This window comes from Tarenaya hassleriana, unplaced genomic scaffold, assembly GCF_000463585.1.
Source record: "Tarenaya hassleriana unplaced genomic scaffold, ASM46358v1 Cleome33, whole genome shotgun sequence".
In the NCBI taxonomy this organism is placed as follows: Eukaryota; Viridiplantae; Streptophyta; class Magnoliopsida; order Brassicales; family Cleomaceae; genus Tarenaya; species Tarenaya hassleriana.
In genome coordinates this window covers 1,272,903-1,294,019 of record NW_010966459.1, presented here as the reverse complement: position 1 = coordinate 1,294,019, position 21,117 = coordinate 1,272,903, and the positions used below count along the sequence as shown (strand labels likewise).

At 37.6% G+C, this 21,117-nt stretch overlaps 3 protein-coding genes across 7 annotated transcripts; all 3 read left to right on the top strand.

Moving 5' to 3' along the window:
• Positions 1-7,662: 7,662 nt before the first annotated feature.
• On the top strand, positions 7,663-10,492 carry LOC104821509 (uncharacterized protein At1g04910). 3 transcript variants are annotated; one of them, XM_010552420.2, is made up of 7 exons: positions 7,663-8,371; positions 8,461-8,629; positions 8,711-8,800; positions 8,877-9,160; positions 9,251-9,509; positions 9,596-9,822; positions 10,224-10,492. In XM_010552420.2, exons 1-7 carry the CDS (start codon positions 7,722-7,724, stop codon positions 10,465-10,467), a joined length of 1,923 nt encoding a protein of 640 aa, XP_010550722.1. In that variant the 5' UTR covers positions 7,663-7,721; the 3' UTR covers positions 10,468-10,492. The 3 variants fall into 3 exon arrangements, with proteins under 3 accessions (XP_010550722.1, XP_010550723.1, XP_010550724.1); XM_010552421.1 differs by lacking the exon at positions 10,224-10,492 and having other exon boundaries at positions 9,596-9,996; XM_010552422.1 differs by lacking the exon at positions 10,224-10,492 and having other exon boundaries at positions 9,604-9,706.
• LOC104821511 (cyclin-dependent kinase G1-like) lies at positions 10,488-13,147 on the top strand. The gene is made up of 5 exons (XM_010552423.2): positions 10,488-12,015; positions 12,088-12,229; positions 12,318-12,406; positions 12,503-12,614; positions 12,681-13,147. The coding sequence occupies exons 1-5, from the start codon at positions 10,742-10,744 to the stop codon at positions 12,780-12,782; spliced, it is 1,719 nt and encodes a 572-aa protein (XP_010550725.1). The 5' UTR covers positions 10,488-10,741; the 3' UTR covers positions 12,783-13,147.
• On the top strand, positions 13,120-17,138 carry LOC104821512. 3 transcript variants are annotated; one of them, XM_010552424.1, is made up of 6 exons: positions 13,120-13,260; positions 13,342-13,426; positions 13,650-13,730; positions 14,983-15,151; positions 15,291-15,318; positions 15,488-17,138. In XM_010552424.1, the coding sequence occupies exons 1-6, from the start codon at positions 13,133-13,135 to the stop codon at positions 15,519-15,521; spliced, it is 525 nt and encodes a 174-aa protein (XP_010550726.1). In that variant the 5' UTR covers positions 13,120-13,132; the 3' UTR covers positions 15,522-17,138. The 3 variants fall into 3 exon arrangements, with proteins under 3 accessions (XP_010550726.1, XP_010550727.1, XP_010550728.1); XM_010552425.1 differs by having other exon boundaries at positions 15,281-15,318; XM_010552426.1 differs by lacking the exons at positions 15,291-15,318; positions 15,488-17,138 and adding an exon at positions 13,834-13,907 and having other exon boundaries at positions 14,021-15,237.
• The last annotated feature ends 3,979 nt before the right edge of the window (positions 17,139-21,117 follow it).

Sequence of the window (21,117 nt, the reverse complement as noted above, 5' to 3'; positions counted from 1 at the left end):
CGTGTAGGACGATGTAGTTTTTACTACGTTCAACGGAATAATAATGCAAATCTTAAAATCAAACAGGAAACCAAAACCTAACCGGACCACGCATTTTATTAACGGCATAACCAAATTAAACCGGCTCAAAAATATTTACAGGGCAAATTTGGTAGTTCATCATTGGAGCGTCGTTTATTTTCTCGGGAAAACAAGAAAGAAATGCAGAGAGAAACTGAAACCATGGGAGAATTTGAAACCCTAGAGATGCGATATTTTCTTCTCTTCCTTCTCCCTCCTTGCGATCTTTAGTATATATTTTCTTTTTCTATGTCGTTCTTGTCTCATCCGTTGTTGTTTTTTCCGGAGGTTTTTGTTCCTGTTCTGCGGAGGAATTTCTTGTTCTTTCTCCGGCAATAGGTAGGCGTACTCCTCGCTCTTCACCGGCGATGAGTCCGCGTTCTGATCTCTCTTCACCGGCGGCAAGTCGGCGTTCTCCTCGTTCTTATCGCCGGCGGCTTCTTGCTCCTTAGACATTGGGGAGAAAATAATAAAGATGTGGAGGGAAAATGGAAAACTGAAATAAAGAATCGTGTGAATTATAATATATATATATACACACACACACACCCACACATATACATTTGTATCTTGAAGAATTGAATAGTTTTTTAACGCCAGGTTTTCTACCCATTTTTTTTATAGTAAATTATTATGGGGATACAGTAATAAATCAGGTTAGAATATAAGTAAAATACTTTAATTTTAATTAAAATATAATAAAATAATTTACATTTTTCCAATTTTGAGGATTTTTTCATATGTGGATAGTGGTACAAATTTTTTTTCAAAAATTAAATAATGGTGAGCATTTTTTTGTACTTTAGAAGATTAGTATAAATCTAAAATTTTATGATACTTTGGAAATGAAAATGTATTGTAATGTTTTTGGATACTATAATCGTAACATAGTTTGACTTGACAAAAAATATGATATTAATTTGTAAAAATGCCATGATTTCGAATTCCGGGTAAAACTACATTCGATGTAATAATACCACGTTTGAGAGGTGTGGGGTGGAATATGTGAGATTGAAGATATGGGTGTGATTTCTGAAATAAAACAAAAATATTGGGAAGACGTGTGAATATTTTTGTGTTATGTCACAAATCCTCTTGATTGCTTTCAACCTGTAAAAGGGTAAGATAGAGTGTACTTACGTACACGGCGATACGGTAGACAGACTGAGATGAGATTATAGATCGCGACCATTGGATTCGATATCGGAGACACGTGGACTGTAATGACGGCATAAAGCAGATATAAAAATACTATTGAAGCCATGCTTGCCCATCTGTTTATCTTTAGTGTCTGTCCAATTCTATAACGTAAAAATATATTTAAAATACATAAATGGATAAAGATGAGTAGCCGACTGAATAAATAAATATTTTTGCCAAGTTTTCTATCCGTTTCTTATTGATCCACTCTTCCTTCAGTCATTTATTATAGAGATATAATGAAAAATCAAAATCAAAATCAAAATATTTTTTTGATTAGGATATAAGTAAAATGATTTAAGGATTAATTAAAACTAAATAAAATAAGATGAAAGCATTAATAAAATGGTTAAAATGTAGAATTGACATCCATAACGTAGAGTGTAAAGGCTAAAGCAAATTTAGGAACATTAGAACATCAAAAGGGCGACATACGGATAATTTACGCCTTAATAATGTAGATTAACTGTTAAAATGTGGAAATTTAGGAATCTTCACTTGAATCTGCTAGGCGTTCTGGCAGCCCGATTCGTCAAATCAAACTGCACCGTCCGCCGCTTCCGTCTCGCTGGTTTGTGCTCCTCAACCGTCGTCTCTTACAATCCGGTAACTTTGCTGAATTGCCCTTCTTTTTTTTTTCGGTTGATTCGCTACGTAATTTGGGTTCTGGCTCGATGAAATTCGGGGTTATAGAAAGTAATCGGCTTTTACCCTTTTGTTCAATTTGGTCCAAACTAGAGAAATCTCGGTTGTAGAGGCACCGGAATCTTGTCGCCGTAATTCGAAGATGGAAGACATGACCCATTTTGAGGTTCGAAGCAATCGTGCTACTTTTATGCCCAAAAATGGCTTATTTTGATCTGGATTGATGCCGATTGCCTTGGGACATATAAGCTTGAATATCCGACATGTGCCTGTCAAATTTTGTGATGACAAGCGATGAATCCGTTTAGAGTGGCATTGTATTGTTCATAGGAGTTAGAACGGCCCTGCACATTGTTACTCTTCAGTATAGTAGGAACCGTTGAACGGAGGATCAGATGGGGTGCTATGAGTAGGTGTGCTTTCAGCTTGTTAGCCTCCGGAAAGGAATTCCGAACGCAGACTGCGAAAACCTAGGCTTCTCTGCGATAACTTGGGGGTGTTTCCTGATCTGATGTTCGAACATTTTCTTCGTTCCACCACGCGGTTCTATCTTCAGCTAAGGCTTTGGCAGTGATGCTGAATGGGGAGAGAGGGTGGTTGGTTTAGTCTTGGAACTGTTGATAGTTTTCTTTCTTCGGATTTTTCCTTCGGTTCGTGGGGCAGCCGATGTTTCTTTCTATGCCAGATCGGACTGTGGTGTTTGGCTGGTTTTTTGTGTGATGCCTGTCTATCAGTAATTGTTAACTGATTAGATGAAAATTTATTTCATACATGTGATCATTCTTCATTTGCCTGTGACTGCTGGGAGGTATGAGGATCTATACACGCCAGCATGATACAAGATAATTTACTAATTGGGTTATGTTCCTAGGTTCTTCACCGTTTAAACTCTTAATATCTGGGAGACATTATCAAGTTTTATGGCTCACTCGCTCTTATGAGAATGTGGATGCATACTCGATTCAGAAGAAGCTGCGTTTAATTTCAAGCTGTCGTTCGCTACTCTTTTTTCTATTGAACTATCAAAGAGAATCACTAAGCTATTGTCATTTCTATATCCAGAAAGACAACAGATCAAAACAAAGGGGGTCATTGATTCAATTCATTGGACCATCGCATAACTTTTTTTGCTCTTTCACCGATCTAAAATGTCTGTGGTGTCAAATTTATAATTTGTTCGGTTTTAACTTTTGATCTTGCAGCTACTATAGTTTCCTCATTTGCTTCTTTTGTTACTCTTCAGTATAGTAGGAACCGTTGAACGGAGGATCAGATGGGGTGCTATGAGTAGGTGTGCTTTCATCTTGTTAGCCCCCGGAAAGGAATTCCGAACGCAGACTGCGAAGACCTAAGCTTCTCTGCGATGCCTTGGGGGTGTTTCCTGATCTGATGTTCGAACATACATGATTTTATCTTCAGCTAAGACTTTTGTAGTGATGCTGAATGCGGAGAGGGTAAGTTCGTTTAGTCTTGGAACTGTTCATTTATGGGGCAGCCAATGTTTCTTTCTATGCAGACCGACTGTGGTGTTTGGCTAGTTTTCCGCGTGCTGCCTATCTGTCAATAAGGTTTGTTTAGTGAGGATTTATTTCATACATATGATGGTTTTATGGTTCACTCACTCTTATGAGAATGTGAATGCATATATACTCCATTCTTTGTTTATTGAATTATCAAAGAGAATCACTAAGTTATTGTCATTTCTATATCAGAAAGACAACCCCCTTTCTTCCTCTCTTTTCTCTTGGTTTGCCTGCATCAGAATTTTGTCAGCCAGTGTTGGTCGGCTCCTGACCAACTCCTGGTCAGCCCCTGACCAAGTTTTTTTTTTATTTGTGAAGTTTACAGGTTATCACAAAGGACAAGTTTTTGGGGTGCTTGTATCACTTGGCAGCCTCTCATCTGCACGGTTTGGCATGAAAGGAATGCGAGGCTGCAGAGTTCGAGCTTCAAAGATTTATCCTTGCTCCAAAAAGAAGTGGATCGCTCCTTCCGCACCAAGATGGCCGGGCTTAGACCGACTCGTCCGGAACTGGCTAGTACGACTCTATGTCTCTGGTTCACACGACTTTGATTACTGTCTTACCTATTTTCGGACAACACTCTTGTAAGGACCAAGTGTTTTTTCATATCTAATACATAACCATTACCAACAAAAAAAAAACGGGTAAAAAAAAATATCTATACGGCTTGCTGACAATATATAATTTAAATAATTTGCTACCCATTATCGAAAGAATCTACTATTTATTGTTAGTCCAAAAGAATTTGAATTTATATGTATTGTAAAGAAGGAATAGAACAAAGCATAACAGAAAAATATCTCAAACCTTACACAAATATTATTTTTTCTAAAACCAAAAAAAAAAATCAATAGGAAACTCCGTAAGGACACTTTCCCAAACTAATTACACACATGCGTGCATACTGCATGCATGTAAAAGTCATGTAGGACGGATGTAATAATACAAATCTTAAAATCAAACAGGAAAATCATTAAAACATGTATCTTTGTCGAAATATGGAGTTAAACTGGAATTTAAATGGACCCTTGCTGAAAAATAAATAAATTATATATTGTGACTGGTTTCGGTCCATAATTTTCGGTCCATAATCATAGACAAGTCCATAATTCGATAATATATGGGCTTTGGAGAGCCCGATTGCTAACTTAACACTCATTTGTTTTTTTAAATTTAATAGTTATTTATTTGAAAATGACATATGAAGTTTTCTGTATTTTTATTTTTATGGCCCAAATGATTCTTCTGCTAAAGCCACCTATTTCGAAGCCTTATAATTTAGATTTTCAAAACACATTATTACAATTGTGATTACATTACGTATTTTCTTAGTAAATTTTGAAACTATAAATTATTTAGATAAATAAAATTTTATAATATAGATGATGGTCACTGAAATTTACTAAATTAAATTTTATTAAATGGAATTAAGTAAATGCCACATGTATATCTTTTTCCTATGAAATCCATGAATCGAATGGCGAATGCATAATACATCTTTCTACCAAAATTCATGAATCGACGGTGTCACAGAATTAATTTAGGCCGGTTGGACTTTTTAGAACCCATTAACTTGTTATTTATTACGCTAAAGATTCTAAAAGGAATTGAATTTATATATCTCAAACCTTATCCGTACATTCTCTTCTCTAAAACAAAAACGAAAAAAAAGAAAATCAATAGGAAACCAACAAAAGCGAAAAAAAAGCAAATAAATAGGAAACCCCGTAAGGTCACATTCCGAAATTTAGACCGAACTAAACCGGACCGGTACAATTGGGTTGCGGTAGAAAAAGGAATTGGAGAAGGATCCAAGCGAAGCGCGATGGGCACAACGGTGTCGTAACCGTGAGAATCGGACTTGGTGCTGATCTTCGAAACAATCTCCAACTCTTTGGTCGACAGATGGCAAGAGGCGATGCAATGAGGCAAGTGCAAGTAGACGAGATTCGGATTGTTTGGATGAGATGCTAGAGGCCGCGGAACGTGAACACACCTGATGTCTTCCGGATACGCCCACGTTTTGCCGAGAACGATCATCTTATACTCTGCACGTCTCTCTGCAAAGTCGTGCATATAGTGTTGTATCCACCGAGTGTCCGAGACCATCTCTTTGAAATAGATCCGGTGTTCCCTCCTCCACGTCGATTTGTTGTAATCCGTTAGAGTCCACACGCTTAGATGGTCGGATCCGGTTCTAGTGGGAAAGACAATGAGTTGAATCACTTGGAGACGATCACTAGACACGGTCAAGCACTCTGTAACGGTTGAGTTTGGGTAGTGCTTGTGGTCCATTCCCGGACAGCGACGGATGAGTCGACACCGGTGGTTGGGTGCGTCTCTATCTTGTCGAGGGTCATATGCGAAAACCGGTCCATCATTGGCTAACCAATGTAAAACGCCTCTGAATGCCAAGCTTTGGTAGTTGGTAGGGACCCAATACCATTCAGTTTGTTCGTGATGAACGAATTTCACGTACCAAGTACAAGTTCCTGAGTCGAAGATCTCGACCTGGAACCTATCTGGATAAGCACAGGTCATCTTCATGACCTTGTATACCGACTCATGTGCCACCAGCCCGACCGGGAGTATGGCGTTAGAACGTCGAAAAGGCGTATCCGGGAGACGGATCCATCGGGTGGTAACGGGATTGACGAGGTAGAAGGTGGACTGTGACGTGTAGGACTGCGTGCACAACAACACGTCCTGGAAGGAGGCTTGGACGCAGACGGGACGAGCGGAGTTACGGTAGAAGTTTCTCTTGGGTTTGGTGGAGTTGGAGAAGCAAGGGAGGTAATTCAGCTTGAATCCGTGAAAGCGTTTGAAGGAGATGTCGTTCGTGGCGTAGTGAGGTTCTCTCGGGGATTGGTTCGGGGCCGGGGTGTTGACGATCAATGCGAATCCCAGGTCGAAAGAGAAGGCAGGGGATGTGAGCGAGGAATTCCAATACTTGCTCACGCTTCTGGAGGCTAACAAATCTCTCGGGCTGTGGATCCGAGTGAAGATTTCCCAGAACAGCACGTCTTCGGGCAAGTCATCGATGGTCGTCGCGGATTTCTCGTCGGACGACATCTCTCGGTTTGGGACGGCGATGGATGGCATGCTTCGGCCGTGCAACATCACCTTATATTTTATAAGGCAAACCATCTAAACCCTAATCGTACTCTTAGTAGGGAAAAAAAAAATCTTATTAAATCTAGGAATAGGATCGCAGCGTTGACCAGGTACTCTCACCCAATCCAATAATTATATCTGGTCATGGATTTTAATAGATATAATTATATTTACGTAGTTGTTACGAAATAATCATATCTTATATCTATTAAAATCCGTTAGATTTAGATATAATTATTAAATAAAACTAACTACACACATGCGTGCATGCATGTAAAAGTCATGTAGGACGGATGTAGTTTTTACTCCATTCCATTTCAACGAAATAATAATACAAATCTTAAAATCAAACAGGAAAATCATTAAAACATCTATCTTTGTCGAAATATGGAGTTAAATTGGGATTTAAATGCACACTTGCTGGAAAATAAATAAATTATATATTGTAAGTGGTTTTGGCCCATAATCAATCATAGATAAATTCATAATTCGATAATATATAGGTTTTGGAGTGCCTCATCCCTAACTTAAACTCATTTGTTTTTTTAAATTTAATAGTTATTTATTTGAAAATGACATATGAGGTTTTCTGTATTTTCATTTTTATGACTTAAATGATTATTCTGCTAAAGCCAGCAATCAGACCTATTTCGAAGCCTTATAATTTAGATTTTCAAAACACATTATTACAATTGTGATTACATTACGTATTTTATTAGTAAAATTTGAAACTATAAATTATTTGGATAAATAAAATTTTATTATATAGATGATGGTCATTGAGATTTACTAAAATAAATTTCATTAAATGGAATTAAGTGTCAACCTGACGTATGAAAATTTATTTAACAATGCTATACATTCGAAGTTAAATGCCACATGCATATCGTTTTCTCCATGAAATCTATGAATCGAATTCCGAATGCATATTATATCTTCCTAATCGTACTCTTGGCCGGGAAAGAAAAAAAATCCTATTAAAACAAGGAATAGGATCTCAGCATTGATTAGGATTTACAGGGTCAAGTTTGGTATTTCATCATTGGTTCTGTTGACCCGCGGTTTATTTTCCCGGGAAAACAAGAATCAAATGCTCTGCACCCGAAACACACTCTTCCTCTCTCTATAACTCTGCAGAGAGAAACTGAAACCCTAGAGGGAAAAATCTTATCAGCTTCAATGGCGAAATCGGCGAGAACCATCAAGAACCCATTCGTCCCGTCGCATCCACCATCTCCATTCTTCCACTTCTCGCTCCTCTTCTTCTCTCACCCTCCTAAAACAAGCCCCCGGAAACTCAACCACCACCACCGAAGTCGGCGATGTCCGCGGCTTCCTCCACCGCAGTGTTTCCTCCTCCTCATCTCACTTATCGTCACTTTCTTGGGAATCTCGATTCTAATCTCTTCACAAAACCCAAACCCATCTTGCATCTCCTCCATTTCTCCATCTTCCTCGTCGCCGTCCCCAAATCCCTACGACTCTCACCTTCTCCTACCCTCTCTCACAATCTCCATCGGTTCCGGCGCTGCAATGGTTCCGTTGCCGGCGAGGGGAGGGCGTTTCGGTAATTTGACGGAGGAGGAGAGGGAGTTCTGGAAACAGCCCGATGGAGAAGGGTACATGCCTTGTTTGGACTTCAGCATTGAATACAGGAAGAAATCGGTCAAGGTTTCGAAAGAGAAGAAGAGATTCCTCGTTGTGGTAGCTTCGGGAGGACTGAATCAGCAGAGGAATCAGATCGTTGACGCCGTCGTGATCGCTAGGGTTCTTGAAGCTGCTCTTGTCGTCCCCGTGTTGCAGGTGAATCGTGTCTGGGCAGACGAAAGGTATACAAAACGTTACCTTTTTCGAATTGGGTTCGTTGAAATTGTTGATTTTCGATCTGCCACTCTCAGTGACTCTTCTGTGTATCCAGTGAGTTCTCAGACATTTTCGACGTGGAACACTTCAAGAAGACTTTAAGAGCTGACGTGCGAGTCGTGTCTTCGCTCCCATCGACGCATCTGATGTCCAGACAGACAATCGAGAACCAGATTCCACGGGACGTTTCTCCCGTTTGGATTCGTGCCAGATTCTCCAAACTGGTATATGACTGAGCACACCTCTGTGTTGTCTGGTTAGCTTTTTCAATGGCTTCCAATGGATTTGTCATTACTCCGATGCAGCTGAATGAGGAGGGGCTTCTGGTGTTAAAAGGCTTAGACTCAAGACTCTCCAAGAATCTTCCTCCAGATCTGCAGAAGCTTCGGTGCAAGGTGAAATACTTTAACAAGGCTCCATCTGATTTCGATGCGGAAATTGTTCTGTTGATTGCTTGGTCCCTTTTTTTAGGTCGCTTTCCACGCGTTGAGATTTTCGACACCCATTACGGATATCGGGAACAAACTCGCAAGGAGAATGTGGATAGAGGGTCCGTATGTAGCCCTCCATCTAAGGCTGGAGAAGGACGTATGGGTTAGAACCGGATGCCTCACCGGACTAGGTTCAGAACATGATCAGATCATAGCTGAAAACCGGGTGGCTCAGCCTCAGTTCCTCACTGGCAGACTAAACATGAGCTATTCAGAGCGTCGGCTTGCGGGATTCTGTCCTCTGAATGCCTTTGAGATGGCAAGGTTGTTTTTTCTATATATGTCTGTGTATTGTGTTTTGTGACGTTTTCGTTGCAAAGTTTTCATCTTTTTCTTATTCTGACACGAACGCAGGTTGTTGAAGGCATTGGGGGCACCGAGCAGTGCAGAGATATACATTGCAGGTGGAGAGCCGTTTGGAGGATCCCGAGCTCTGGAGCCGCTCGTTGAAGAGTTCCCGAACCTCGTGACAAAGGAGACGTTGGCTCATAAAGGCGAGCTCTCGTCTTACAGCAACAAATCCTCGGCTCTTGCGGCCATCGACTACATCGTTTCCCTGAGCAGCGACGTTTTCGTTCCTTCCCATGGCGGCAACATGGCCAGAGCTATGCAGGTAAATGGCAGAAAGCACGAATCTTTCTTAAGCACGACGGAAAGGGTTTTGATACTCTTTTTTATTTTTCACATTTCTGATGAAAGGGATACAGGGCATACACTGGGCATAGGAAGTTCATAATGCCAAACAAAAGGGCGATACTTCCTCTGATGGAAGATGCCTCTGTTACAGAGTCGGAGCTCAGCCGGATCATACGGAAGATTCACCGGAAGTCTCAGGGCCAACCCGAGCAGCGGAAGCGTCGGATCGACCGGGACGTGGTGGCTTACCCTGTCCCTGAGTGCATGTGCCTGAACCGGAAGCCCAACAGGTCTGTACCTTTCTTCTAGTCAATCCATTCATCCGTTAAGATTGTGACACGTGTGCAGATAGTATCGTGTGGATTTGTGAACTGATGAATATGCACAGAATTTGATTCATTCTTTCATTGATAAGAATATCGCAGATTCGCAATGTTGTTTCTGGAGGATCAAATAAATAAAGAAACCGGATTCGCACTTACATATATTTATTTCAATCATAGATACATATGTGTGTATAGATGTTAATGCAAGTTGATTTTATTTTACAATGAAATGTCGAAACTAGTCAGCTCACGTGATGTAGGCTGCTAGCCGTTCGATAAGTTAAATAGCATCTCATAAAATCCTAACCCTAGATTCTCTTCACCTAATCGAACGGTTGTGATGTGTTTAGTACACCTTATTTCAGTACAGCCGCAATAGAAAACCAAGCAATTTCAAAAAAAAAAGGAAAAATCAAGCAATTTGTTGACCGACTTTGTATAAAAGAGAAGAGAGCCTCAGCCCTCAGGCAATTGAAGGTGTATTTTGCTTTCTTGAGAGAGAGAAGATTCGCGAGGTGCGTCCCTTGGGAGATTATCTGCTCCGGTGATCGGTTACTGCCGTTTCCATTCTTCGTCTTGCCTTCCGGTAAGAGCTTCCGGTACCTGTGATATTTACCGAAGAGAGGAGGGCGAGATATCGTGTCCTGGAATTGAAATCTAGGGTTTCGTTTTTCGTGTTCTTGTTTTCCTGGTCTGATTTGATTTCGCCAAAGAGTTCTTTCTCTGTTGGTTGATTGTGTTTTTGAATCTTTAGGGGTCTTCTGGGGTTTTCATAATTTGGGGTATTATCTCGTGTTTGGTTTCTTGGGTTTGTGTTTCTATCGCGCTTTTCTTGATCGCTACGTTCAATTGTTCATTGAGGAGAGACCTGGTTATTAATACGATGGCGGCAGGGGGAGTTGATGTCTCCAGAAGGTCTGTTGTCGTCGACTTGCCCAAAAAAGACTATGATTGTTACAAGAATGCTTCTTGTGGTTTGTATCGGAAGGCTGAGGGGCGTCAAATCAGCCTTTGGTCTGAGCACGATGGAAAGAGGAAGGATTTGCAACAAGATTTGTCCAATGGATTGGAATTGGTTCAGCAACGCCCTGAGAAGAGGAAGTATTCTCCTTTCACATGGGATATAGAAGACAAGGTGGCCGCAGTTCATCCTAAGAAGACTGTTAAACTCGCTTCTAGGAGGGGGATTTCTTCTGAGAATCATGTCAATGTTAAGATGTCACTGGATTTTCCAACTCCTATTGATGATCTTGAGGAAGGTCAGTTGGAGGAAGAGGTTCAGGGACCTAATATTTTGAAGTCCAGATGGGCATCGGGTTTGGATTCTCCAAAGGATGTAACCGGATCTGATAATGTTCCCAAGACTAGCAGATGTAGTAGTAGCACTTCAACTCCTGAGAGTGGGGAATTCTTGTTGGGGGAATCTGAAGAACATAAGTCCCAATCGTTTGGGAGTGGTAGTGGGCTTCTAAGTGCTGAACGGCTCAGTGGTCATGAATGTTCAGATCACGAGTTGGAGAGTCACAGTCATATGGATATAGATGAAGCACGATGTTACAGGTCTGATGTTAACCTGTTGGACGTTGAAGAGCCAGACTCGTCGACCGAGGGAAGCATGAACATGCTACTGGGTATCAGGAATGTTGACGAATATGAGAAGCTAAACAAGATAAGTGAGGGCACTTATGGAGTTGTATACAGAGCTAGGGATAAGAAGACAGGAGAGATTGTGGCTCTTAAAAAGATCAAGATGAACATTGGTAGGGAAGATGAATATGGATTCCCTTTGACATCTTTGAGGGAAATTAACATACTCTTGTCTTGCAACCATCCTTCAATAGTGAATGTCAAGGAAGTTGTGGTGGGGAACAATGATAATGTTTTTATGGCCATGGAACATTTGGAACATGACCTAAGGGGCTTAATGGACCGGATGAAGCAACCCTTCAGCACTAGTGAGGTGAAATGTCTGATGATACAGCTGTTGGAGGGTGTGAAATATCTCCATAGTAATTGGATTATCCATAGGGACCTTAAGCCATCAAATCTTCTTATGAACAACAGTGGGGATTTGAAAATTTGTGACTTTGGCATGGCTCGCCTGTATGGGAGCCCTCTCAAGCCCTACACCCAGTTGGTTGTTACACAATGGTACAGGTGAGCAATCTTCCAATATTAACTCTTTCCATGCTCTGTGCTTTGAACGATAACAATGGAATCGGTCTACAGGACCCCTGAACTTCTTCTGGGAGCAAAGAAGTACTCTACGGCAGTTGATATGTGGTCAGTTGGTTGCATTATGGCTGAACTGTTGTCTAGAAATCCTCTTTTCCAAGGGAAAGGTGGGAGTGATATTGACCAATTGCGCAAGGTAATCATGGTTTTTATTAACTTCTTCATGTTGTATGTTCCCTTTTTGGTTTCTCTTCCTGATGCCAATTGTGTTTTCACTTCTGTAGATCTTTGCGCTCCTCGGAACACCAAGCGAGACATCGTGGCCTGGATTTTCTTCATTGCCTGGTGCCAAAGCAAATTTTGTTACGCAACCGTAAGTACTCTTTTGTAGTGATGCTGTCTGTTGAAGCCTCTTTTATGTGGTGGATGAATGTTTCAGTGTTTGCTTGTCCATGTGTTTTTTATGCAGGTACAATTTGTTGCGTAAGAAGTTTCCAGCTGCATCCTTCACTGGATCACCAGTACTTTCTGATCTGGGGTTTGATTTGCTGAGCAGATTACTAAGCTGTGACCCTGAGAAGGTAAATTTTTTCAGTGTAAATTTATGTTAATATCATACTGTGCTTATGGGGCTTTTCTTTCTGCAGCGTTTAACAGTAGATGAAGCTCTTAACCATGATTGGTTCCAGGAAGTTCCTCTCCCAAAATCCAAAGAATTCATGCCGACTTTTCCTCCAAAATGTACCTAATAGATCTATTGTCGGCAGATATCAAATGGTATACGGCTAAGGGAAGTCATTGGTTGTGTTTTGATCTTTCTTCTGATTGAGGATTTTTCTGATTCTTCTTAACACGTCTTTGAACAACATGGAGCTTCAGCGTTAGCTATTATTTATTGGAAGGAAGCATCATGACGTGCTTTTGTTACCTGGAGAGTTTCGTGGCTAGTATGCATTGTATTCAGATTGGAATGTGTATGTATGAGTGATCCATGAAACTGCAAGGTGTTGGTCTTTTTCTCTCATATGAGATGTAGATCAGATTGACATCAATTCTTGTACATAAATTGGTTCTATTTTACCGGAATAATCATTGAGTTATGTCTTTCAGTTTATATTGTTCTTTCTTTGTCTATGTTCTCTTACTTTGTTGCATATTGTTTTCTGCACGAGGTAAAAACAAAGACAGGATACCCGTTCCTTATCAAAAGGTGGGAATCTTGCATCTGTAAGTTATTTTAACTAGTTGCATCCATAGAACTCGGTCTCTCTTTTATATATATGCTCACCATTTACCATTTGTTCTAAGGGTGATTCTGGCCATTATCTATCTCTTGTTCGAAAAACTTGGATTTGATCAATGTGACAAAGTAGAGAGATCAGGATGCGTTTCGGTGAGTACCGCTGCAAAATTTAGCTCATGTAATATGTTATTTTGCAGTAACCCAAAATTTCCCATTTCACCGACATCATAGAATGAATGACAATCTGGGACGTACATGGCACTGATGTTCCATGGATTAACTAGTGCATTCCAGTACCTCATGTTTCTTTTCGTAACATTCAATGGTCTCTCATGTCTTAATTTGTCATGCTTGGCAATACAACATCTTCTAGACTCTTGGAGCTGAATGCCGCATTTCATTCGCAGTGCCATGTACCTTGTGCTATATGATCCTGGGGGAGGCCAAATGCTTGGTGAGTTATCTTGTGGTGCTTAAATCCATAGTTCACTTGCATTGCCATGCACATGTTGCTTCGTAATCTCGGCCAAATTATTGATATTTGACTAGTGTCTCAGCAAATGTGGATCCTGAAACTGTTGCGTTCACATCTTACACTTTGTACTTTTCACACTGTTGTTCGCGGGTCAAGGTAAGGTGATATAACCGTTTCTTTGTTTGGTTGATTTCTGTGAAATGTATGTCATAGCATGTTGGTTTTCTGCCTCTTTTTCGAGCATATATGCCTTGATTTTCACTTTTCAGGGGACTGCTTCTTTTGTTGCTTCTCTGTCCTGAAGTAAAGGAAGTTGAGCGGGGTTAGTGGTTTTGACAATGCTCTGACGAACCGGTAATTGATCAGTAAATACATATCTACATAACATAGCCGATTCTGATTTTAAGATACCTGATTAGGCAAAATGGAATTTAAATTTGGTCAGATTGAAATAACAGGCTGTGTATTTTGAAATTTAGATTTGATTTAGCGCAAATATGAACTGCATTGCATTGGTAGCATTTTCGTGCCTTCTTTTGGTATTCGATGTAAGGATACAAGATTTGATTTCTTTTATATCTTATGCTAGCAATATTGCCTGATCTGACCTCCGCAGTACACTCAATGATCTGGCTTAGAAGACTTCTCACAGGGTAATAAGTAATAACAAATATTCTTGTAGGATAAGCGAGTCGGTCAATCATAAGATTGGATTTATGCCCATGATCAGATTGTTTCCGGGAAGTTCCTCTCCCCAAATCCAAATAATTCATGCCGACTTTTCCTCCAAAGCGTGCCTAATCGATCTATTGTCGGCAGGTCTCAAACAGTATACAGCTAAGGGAAGTCATTGGTTGTGTTTTGATCTTTCTTCTTATCGAGGATTTTTCTGATACTTAAGGGCCAAGGTGCAGCGACAACAATGCTGACCTGGCAATAGTACAACTAACCTGTACAAACATCCCAACCCTTCCATGTAAGTAGTAATGGTTACTAGGTAATTATGTCTCTGCCACCTGTGCCTCTTTGTCTCCTGTGGTACCATCCTTCTCCCCTTCGTGTTGCTGCTTCCCATCATTCGAAACTTCCAACTGGTTCTCCCCTTCTGTCTTCTTGTTCTTCCTTACATATACTCGAAAATAGGGCATATCAGAAGTCATTGGTTGTGTTTTGATCTTTCTTCTTATCGAGGATTTTTCTGATTCTTCTTGACACGCTTTTGAACAACAAGGAGCTTCGGAGTTGGCTATTATTTCTTGGAAGGAAGCATCATGATGTGCTTGTTGCCTGGAGAGTTCCGTGGCTAGTACGCAGTGTATTCAGATTGGAATGTGTATGTATGGGTGATCCATGTAATTGCAAGATGTGGGTCTTTCTCACTCGTATGAGTCCAAGTTCAGGTTGAGATCAATTCTTTTACATAATTGGTTCTTCTTTATCAGAAGAATCATCTGAGTTGTCTTTCAATTTATATCGTTCTTTCTTTGTTTATGTTCTCTTACTTTGTCGCATATTGTTTTCTTCACGAGGTAAAAACAGAGACAGGGTACCCTTTCCTTATCATAAGGTGGGAATTTTGCAGCATTAAGTTCTTTTAACTAGTTACATTCATAGCACTCGGTCTCTCTTTAATATATGCTCGCCATTTACTGTTTCTTCTAAGGGTGGTTCTGTCCAATATCTGTCTCTTGTTTGAAGAGCTTGGATTTGATCATATAAGGTGTGTTATTTTGCAGTAACCTGAAATTTCCCATTTCACCAGCATCATAACATGGAGGCACAGTCGTTACGGTGTTTAGAAGCTGCGTCCAATGCTGAATGCTATCGTGGTCTGTGCCTGCTCCGCATTCCCAATTGGTTAAACGTTTTGTATTGCTCTTTTCGTTTATATGCATCCTAGTGAAATACGCAGGTTACATCGTGGTCATCTGGGTCAGTGCTTCGTTCTGATATAGCTGCTGAATCTTGGTCTCAATATCCCCGATGAGCTCGTTTTTTTACTTCCCTGTCGTTCTTGTTTGCTATTTAGAATCTGGTCTCTCTGGCATTTCATCTTTACATATGACGTGATGGAACAGTCCCTGTTATGCCACTGGGCCAAGTTCTTGATTCTTTTCCAAGCACCGATCCTCAGGGCACTCTCTTTTGGTGCATGTGCTGTTCCATGGAGTAACAGTCGATGCTCTCTCGTGTCTTAATTTGTCATGCTTGGTAATACAACAACTTTTGGAGCTGAATGCCACATTTCTTTTGCAGTGCCACGCACGTTGTGCTCTGTGATCCTGGGGGAGGTCAAATGCTTGGTGAGTTATCTTGTGGTGCTTAATACCATAGTTCACTTGCATTGCCATGCACATGTTGCTTCGTGATCTCGGTCAAATTATTGGTATTTGACTAGTGTCTCAGCAAATGTGGACCCTGAAACTGTTGCGTTCACTCCGGGCATCATTTTCCCATGGGTTCACATCTTACACTTTGTACTTTCATACTATTGTTCGCTGGTCGAGGTAAGGTGATATAGCCGTTTCTTTATTTGGTTGGTTTCTGGGAAATGTATGTCATAACATGTTGGTTCTCTGCCTCTTTTTCGAGCGTATATGCCTCACTTTTCAGGGGATTGTTTCTTTTGTCGCGCCTCTCTCCCGAAGTAAAGGAAGATGAGTGAGGTTAGTAGTTTTTTTTTTCAAACATGAGATGAATAGTAGAGTGGTCGTTTTATTTACATGTCATTTCCTTGATCTACGGGAGAACTTTCCCAATCGGCATATATATATACACATTATCCCAAACCCCAAATGGCAATCATTATGTGTTTTGGGAAAAAAACATACATCTAATATTAAATGCTTTGTCGGCCGTTGTGTGTATGTTATATCATTGAAAATGGAAGAGCGCTTCAAGTCCATATAAAAAAATCCTTTCTAGAAGTGATCGGTGGTACCAAAGGCAAAGACGTGGGGACATATATGGTATATGGTGTGTAGACATTAGTTGGACTTGGTCCAATATTCCCAGCCGAAACACCGCACGTGGCAAAGACCCATTACATCCCATTTGGCAATTAGAGCTTAGGGTTTAGGTTTATCGGGAACACAAAACCTTGGATACCTGGTGAGTTGTTTAGTTCTGATTGGTCGAACATGCTTCATTTGCTGATTGTGATTTGTCTGTCATTCGTTTTATCTTATTTTAGGGTTTCTTCGGGAATAGAGACAGAAGTGGGAGCACAACCCCTGCGTTTCTCTCTTTATTTATTTATTTTGGTAAAACGTTTCTCTCTTTATTAAAGCAAGGTAATCAATCCATTGTTTTTTTTTAAATATAATATTTTAATGGTTGAGGAAAATTATCCGAAACCTACAATGTTTTAATTAAATTGTGTTAAAAACATTATTTGTGTCTTCTTTAATTTGTATTTACATGAATTCAATCTTTTATATATATATATATATAATAATAATAATAATAATTTGATTTATAATCTAGGAAACATTATCTAGTTCAATCGTATATTAATATAATTCGAGTATTATTGGTCCATGTATAGCTTTGTTTGTCCAAACATTGCATACACAGGTTATAAATTACGATCCAGTGTATATATATATAATATTCTGTGTGATTTCATATATAGTCCATAGTAAAGATATACAATTAGCATAAAAAGATACCCAGTTACAATATATATGTTAGAACTCCGATTTATGAATAATGATTATATTTCCATTAAATAAAATTCATGTAATGTAATTGTTACACTAAAACCACATTATGTGTTTCTATATAACTATGAACGGTTCTACATGCATATCAACGTTGGTGCACGTGTACTCTCTCGCTTCGTTTTCTACTTTAATTAGGTTTGGAAACTGGAGTTGAAGATGTTAGTGTATATATATACATACATAGATTGATATAAAGGATAGTGCAATCTTCTACTTTGGGAAAGTTGATAAGCCCATTTATCATTGCTACCATCTACAGGGACATCTTAAAAGGGGACCACTAGTTAGGGTGACCATCGCTGATCATACATTATATGTCATTTTTAAATCTGGTTAATTATGTGATTTTATTAAGTTATAGAGTCCATATTATATATACACTACTATTTAATTTTCTATTTTTAATGGAGAATTGTAAATATGCAAACTAATAAATGATGCGAATTATAGAAACTAAAATAAACTGTTTAATTATTTTAAACAGTATATAATTTTTATTTGATACCATTGAATTTGAGTAAGCCGTGATGAATAGTCATTTAGCATCATAGGATTTGAAATCATAAGAATACTATTGAATTTGAGAGAATTTAAATCAGCTCAAGGAGAATACGTGTATTATTGATTCAAATGATAAATATTATTTTTATACAACCTTTTGTGCCAATCAATTAAATCGGACAAAACCGATATAATCCTGCTGTAATTTTCAGAAATATTCCAAGGTTTTTCGCTGTGATTTTGTTTTATGGAGTATCTATTAGCTCTGTAGTTAAATGTTAACTTATACAATTTAATATGTAATGGTGCGGTAAAAGATATGATCAAAATGAAAGATATTAATTACATTTAAACGAAACCTTTTTTTTTGGAGTTTATTTCACACATTCAAATATTTCTCTTTCCAACCCCCAAAATTTCTAATGTTCCTGCATATCTTTGATTTGGTAGAAAATATTATAGCTAAATTATGTAATATGTAATCCGAAACACACACAAAAAAAAGTTGAATATATAATAAGATACATATATTCGTAAATACTTTTATCCCAATAATATAATATAAATATAAATATTTGTGTTTTCAGTTTGAACTTATTTGGAGTGCCGATCTCTTTAGTTCATGTGCTTATCATATATATGTACAGGATAAGATTGAATGTAGAAGAAAAATCAAACCTAACACTCAGTTTGGTCGGTCCATTTCATTTGGACAACCTTTGTGAATCATTACCAGCTGTTCATCCATTTTCGGCCAACTATTTTTTTTATAATATTTGATCTTTGTTTTTTCTTTATATTTTATATATACACACACAGTTCCCACTCGCATTCGGTTTGCATACGTAAGGCCTACGTTTAGAAAAATATATTAAAAATCGAAAGTTATCAGTTATTCGAGTTACGTCTGGAATAATTAATCCGTAGAGTTAAAGTTAATGAAAATGATAATTATTCATAATTTAAATATAGAGAGTTAAATATTAGTCCCACATGTATAGACATCCGATCTGGACCGTACAAAATTCCCACAAGATCGTTACCTTCCTTCGTTTACACACACACTTACATATTACACATGAGCTTTAAGTCTATATTTCAATATAATGCAAAAATTTAACCACTGCCGGGGTTTGAGTTTTGTTAATAATATAATTTTGTCTAATAATTTTCTTTAATTATTAGATATTCAATATGATTTATTAGACCATAAAATTCAGAGATCTTATAAAAATATATGAATTGAACTAATTAATGAATTGATATAAAAGAGTAATCGGAATGTCAGTAGAAGGCTATTAGTTTTATTATTTACAATTTGACATTTTTATTTTAATTGACTTATAAATCTCGAAGACCTAATTAATTAACATGATTTAAAATTGATATTTTTTTCAACATAAAATGCTGGAAAAACTTGAAGTTTCTACGCGCTCTACAACACATTAATTAAAATTATATAATCAATAAGAGATTAAGCTGTTAATAATAGTGACTTGTACCTGATTAAATTTGAATTATCGAAGTGATGTCTCCATCAAAGAAGAATCTGGTCATTGAGAAGCCTTTGACAGGCCATTTGATATGTCCTAAGTATATGTGTATCTAAATATAAAAAATCTTATATAAAAATAAATGAAGTTGTAAAAAATAAAGAAGTATATAATTTTTCAAACTTTAATAGAAATATATAAATTTTAGAATTAATATAAAAATGTATATAAATAATAATATATTAAAAATACTTATATTAAATAAAGATTAAAAAATATATTTGAAAAAACTGGACGTAGATTTTAATATATTATTATTTGAATAAACATATAATAATATTTTATAATGATATAATTGACAACTTTAGTAATTGATATAGTTGTATTGTATACATAAAAATCATACCATTATTTGTACTTTCTTATAATTAATGCAAGTTTATAGAATATTCATAATTAATTAGCATCTAATAATATTAACACTAGTTAATTATACAAAAAAAATGAATTCAATATAAATACCGTTTTAGATTTTTTCATAGCTTTTAAGAAGATTTTTAAAAAATCGTATATATCTTTATTAAAACATATCTAAATTACTTTTCTATTGAGATTTGTTATTTTTAATTAAAAATAAAATTAGAAATTTTGACTAAAAATTATCTAGAAAAATTGAAAGGATAACTATTAAAAAAACAAATAATAATTTTAAAACGATATTTATTCAAAAACGGAGGGAGTAGCAAATTATATGGAGAAACGTGTCCTTCCCGTTCTCGTGCAGAAGTGAAGTACAACACAACACCCTAGAAGTCTACAGGGCTTCTAGATGTCCTCTTGGAAGTCTAACCCAAATCTGCTCTTCTTCGTCTCTTTTCTATATATATAATATATGTGTATATATATGTGTATATATAATGGATAATAATAGGAGAAACATGAAATATTTTTTTATTGCCCACCGTATATATCAAATCTATCAAAACCAACATCTATTGATTTGTCATTTTGAGTTTCGATTGTTATTAAATGTTAGTATATGCATATGTATAATGGATAATAATAGGAGAAATATGAAACATTTTTTTTAATATACGTCCAAATAATTTTGTAAATATCTCCTCCTGCATGTATTGTAGATTTCTTTTCTTTTTTTTATAACTGGGTAAGCAATGCATGTATGTTAGATTATTATAACTATACATGAGGATATTAATATATTTAAAAGTAGATCACTTGAGAATCTATGTACACACATGCATGCATCATCTTCATTACCATGGCTCAACCAAGAGAAAAGCGACAATTGTTAATATGTTTGTACTATTATATATATATATAATATTAAAAAGCATTAGACAGATAAATTCGTGAACGTACATGAAAGTAAACAAAAGCCAATTAGAATGCTATATTTGGCAAGAGATCATTGCCTAGCCGACGACAAAATGCCATCGATATTCACTTTATCGATAAGATTCATTACCTAATGTATGTGACATTCGATAAAAAAAAACAATTTATAATTATACCTACTTTTTCTTTCTTTTTTACCACATTATTACATATTACGTTATTAGTTTATGTTTACCAATTACCGACTGAACCATTACTCATATATATATATATATATATATATGTATATAT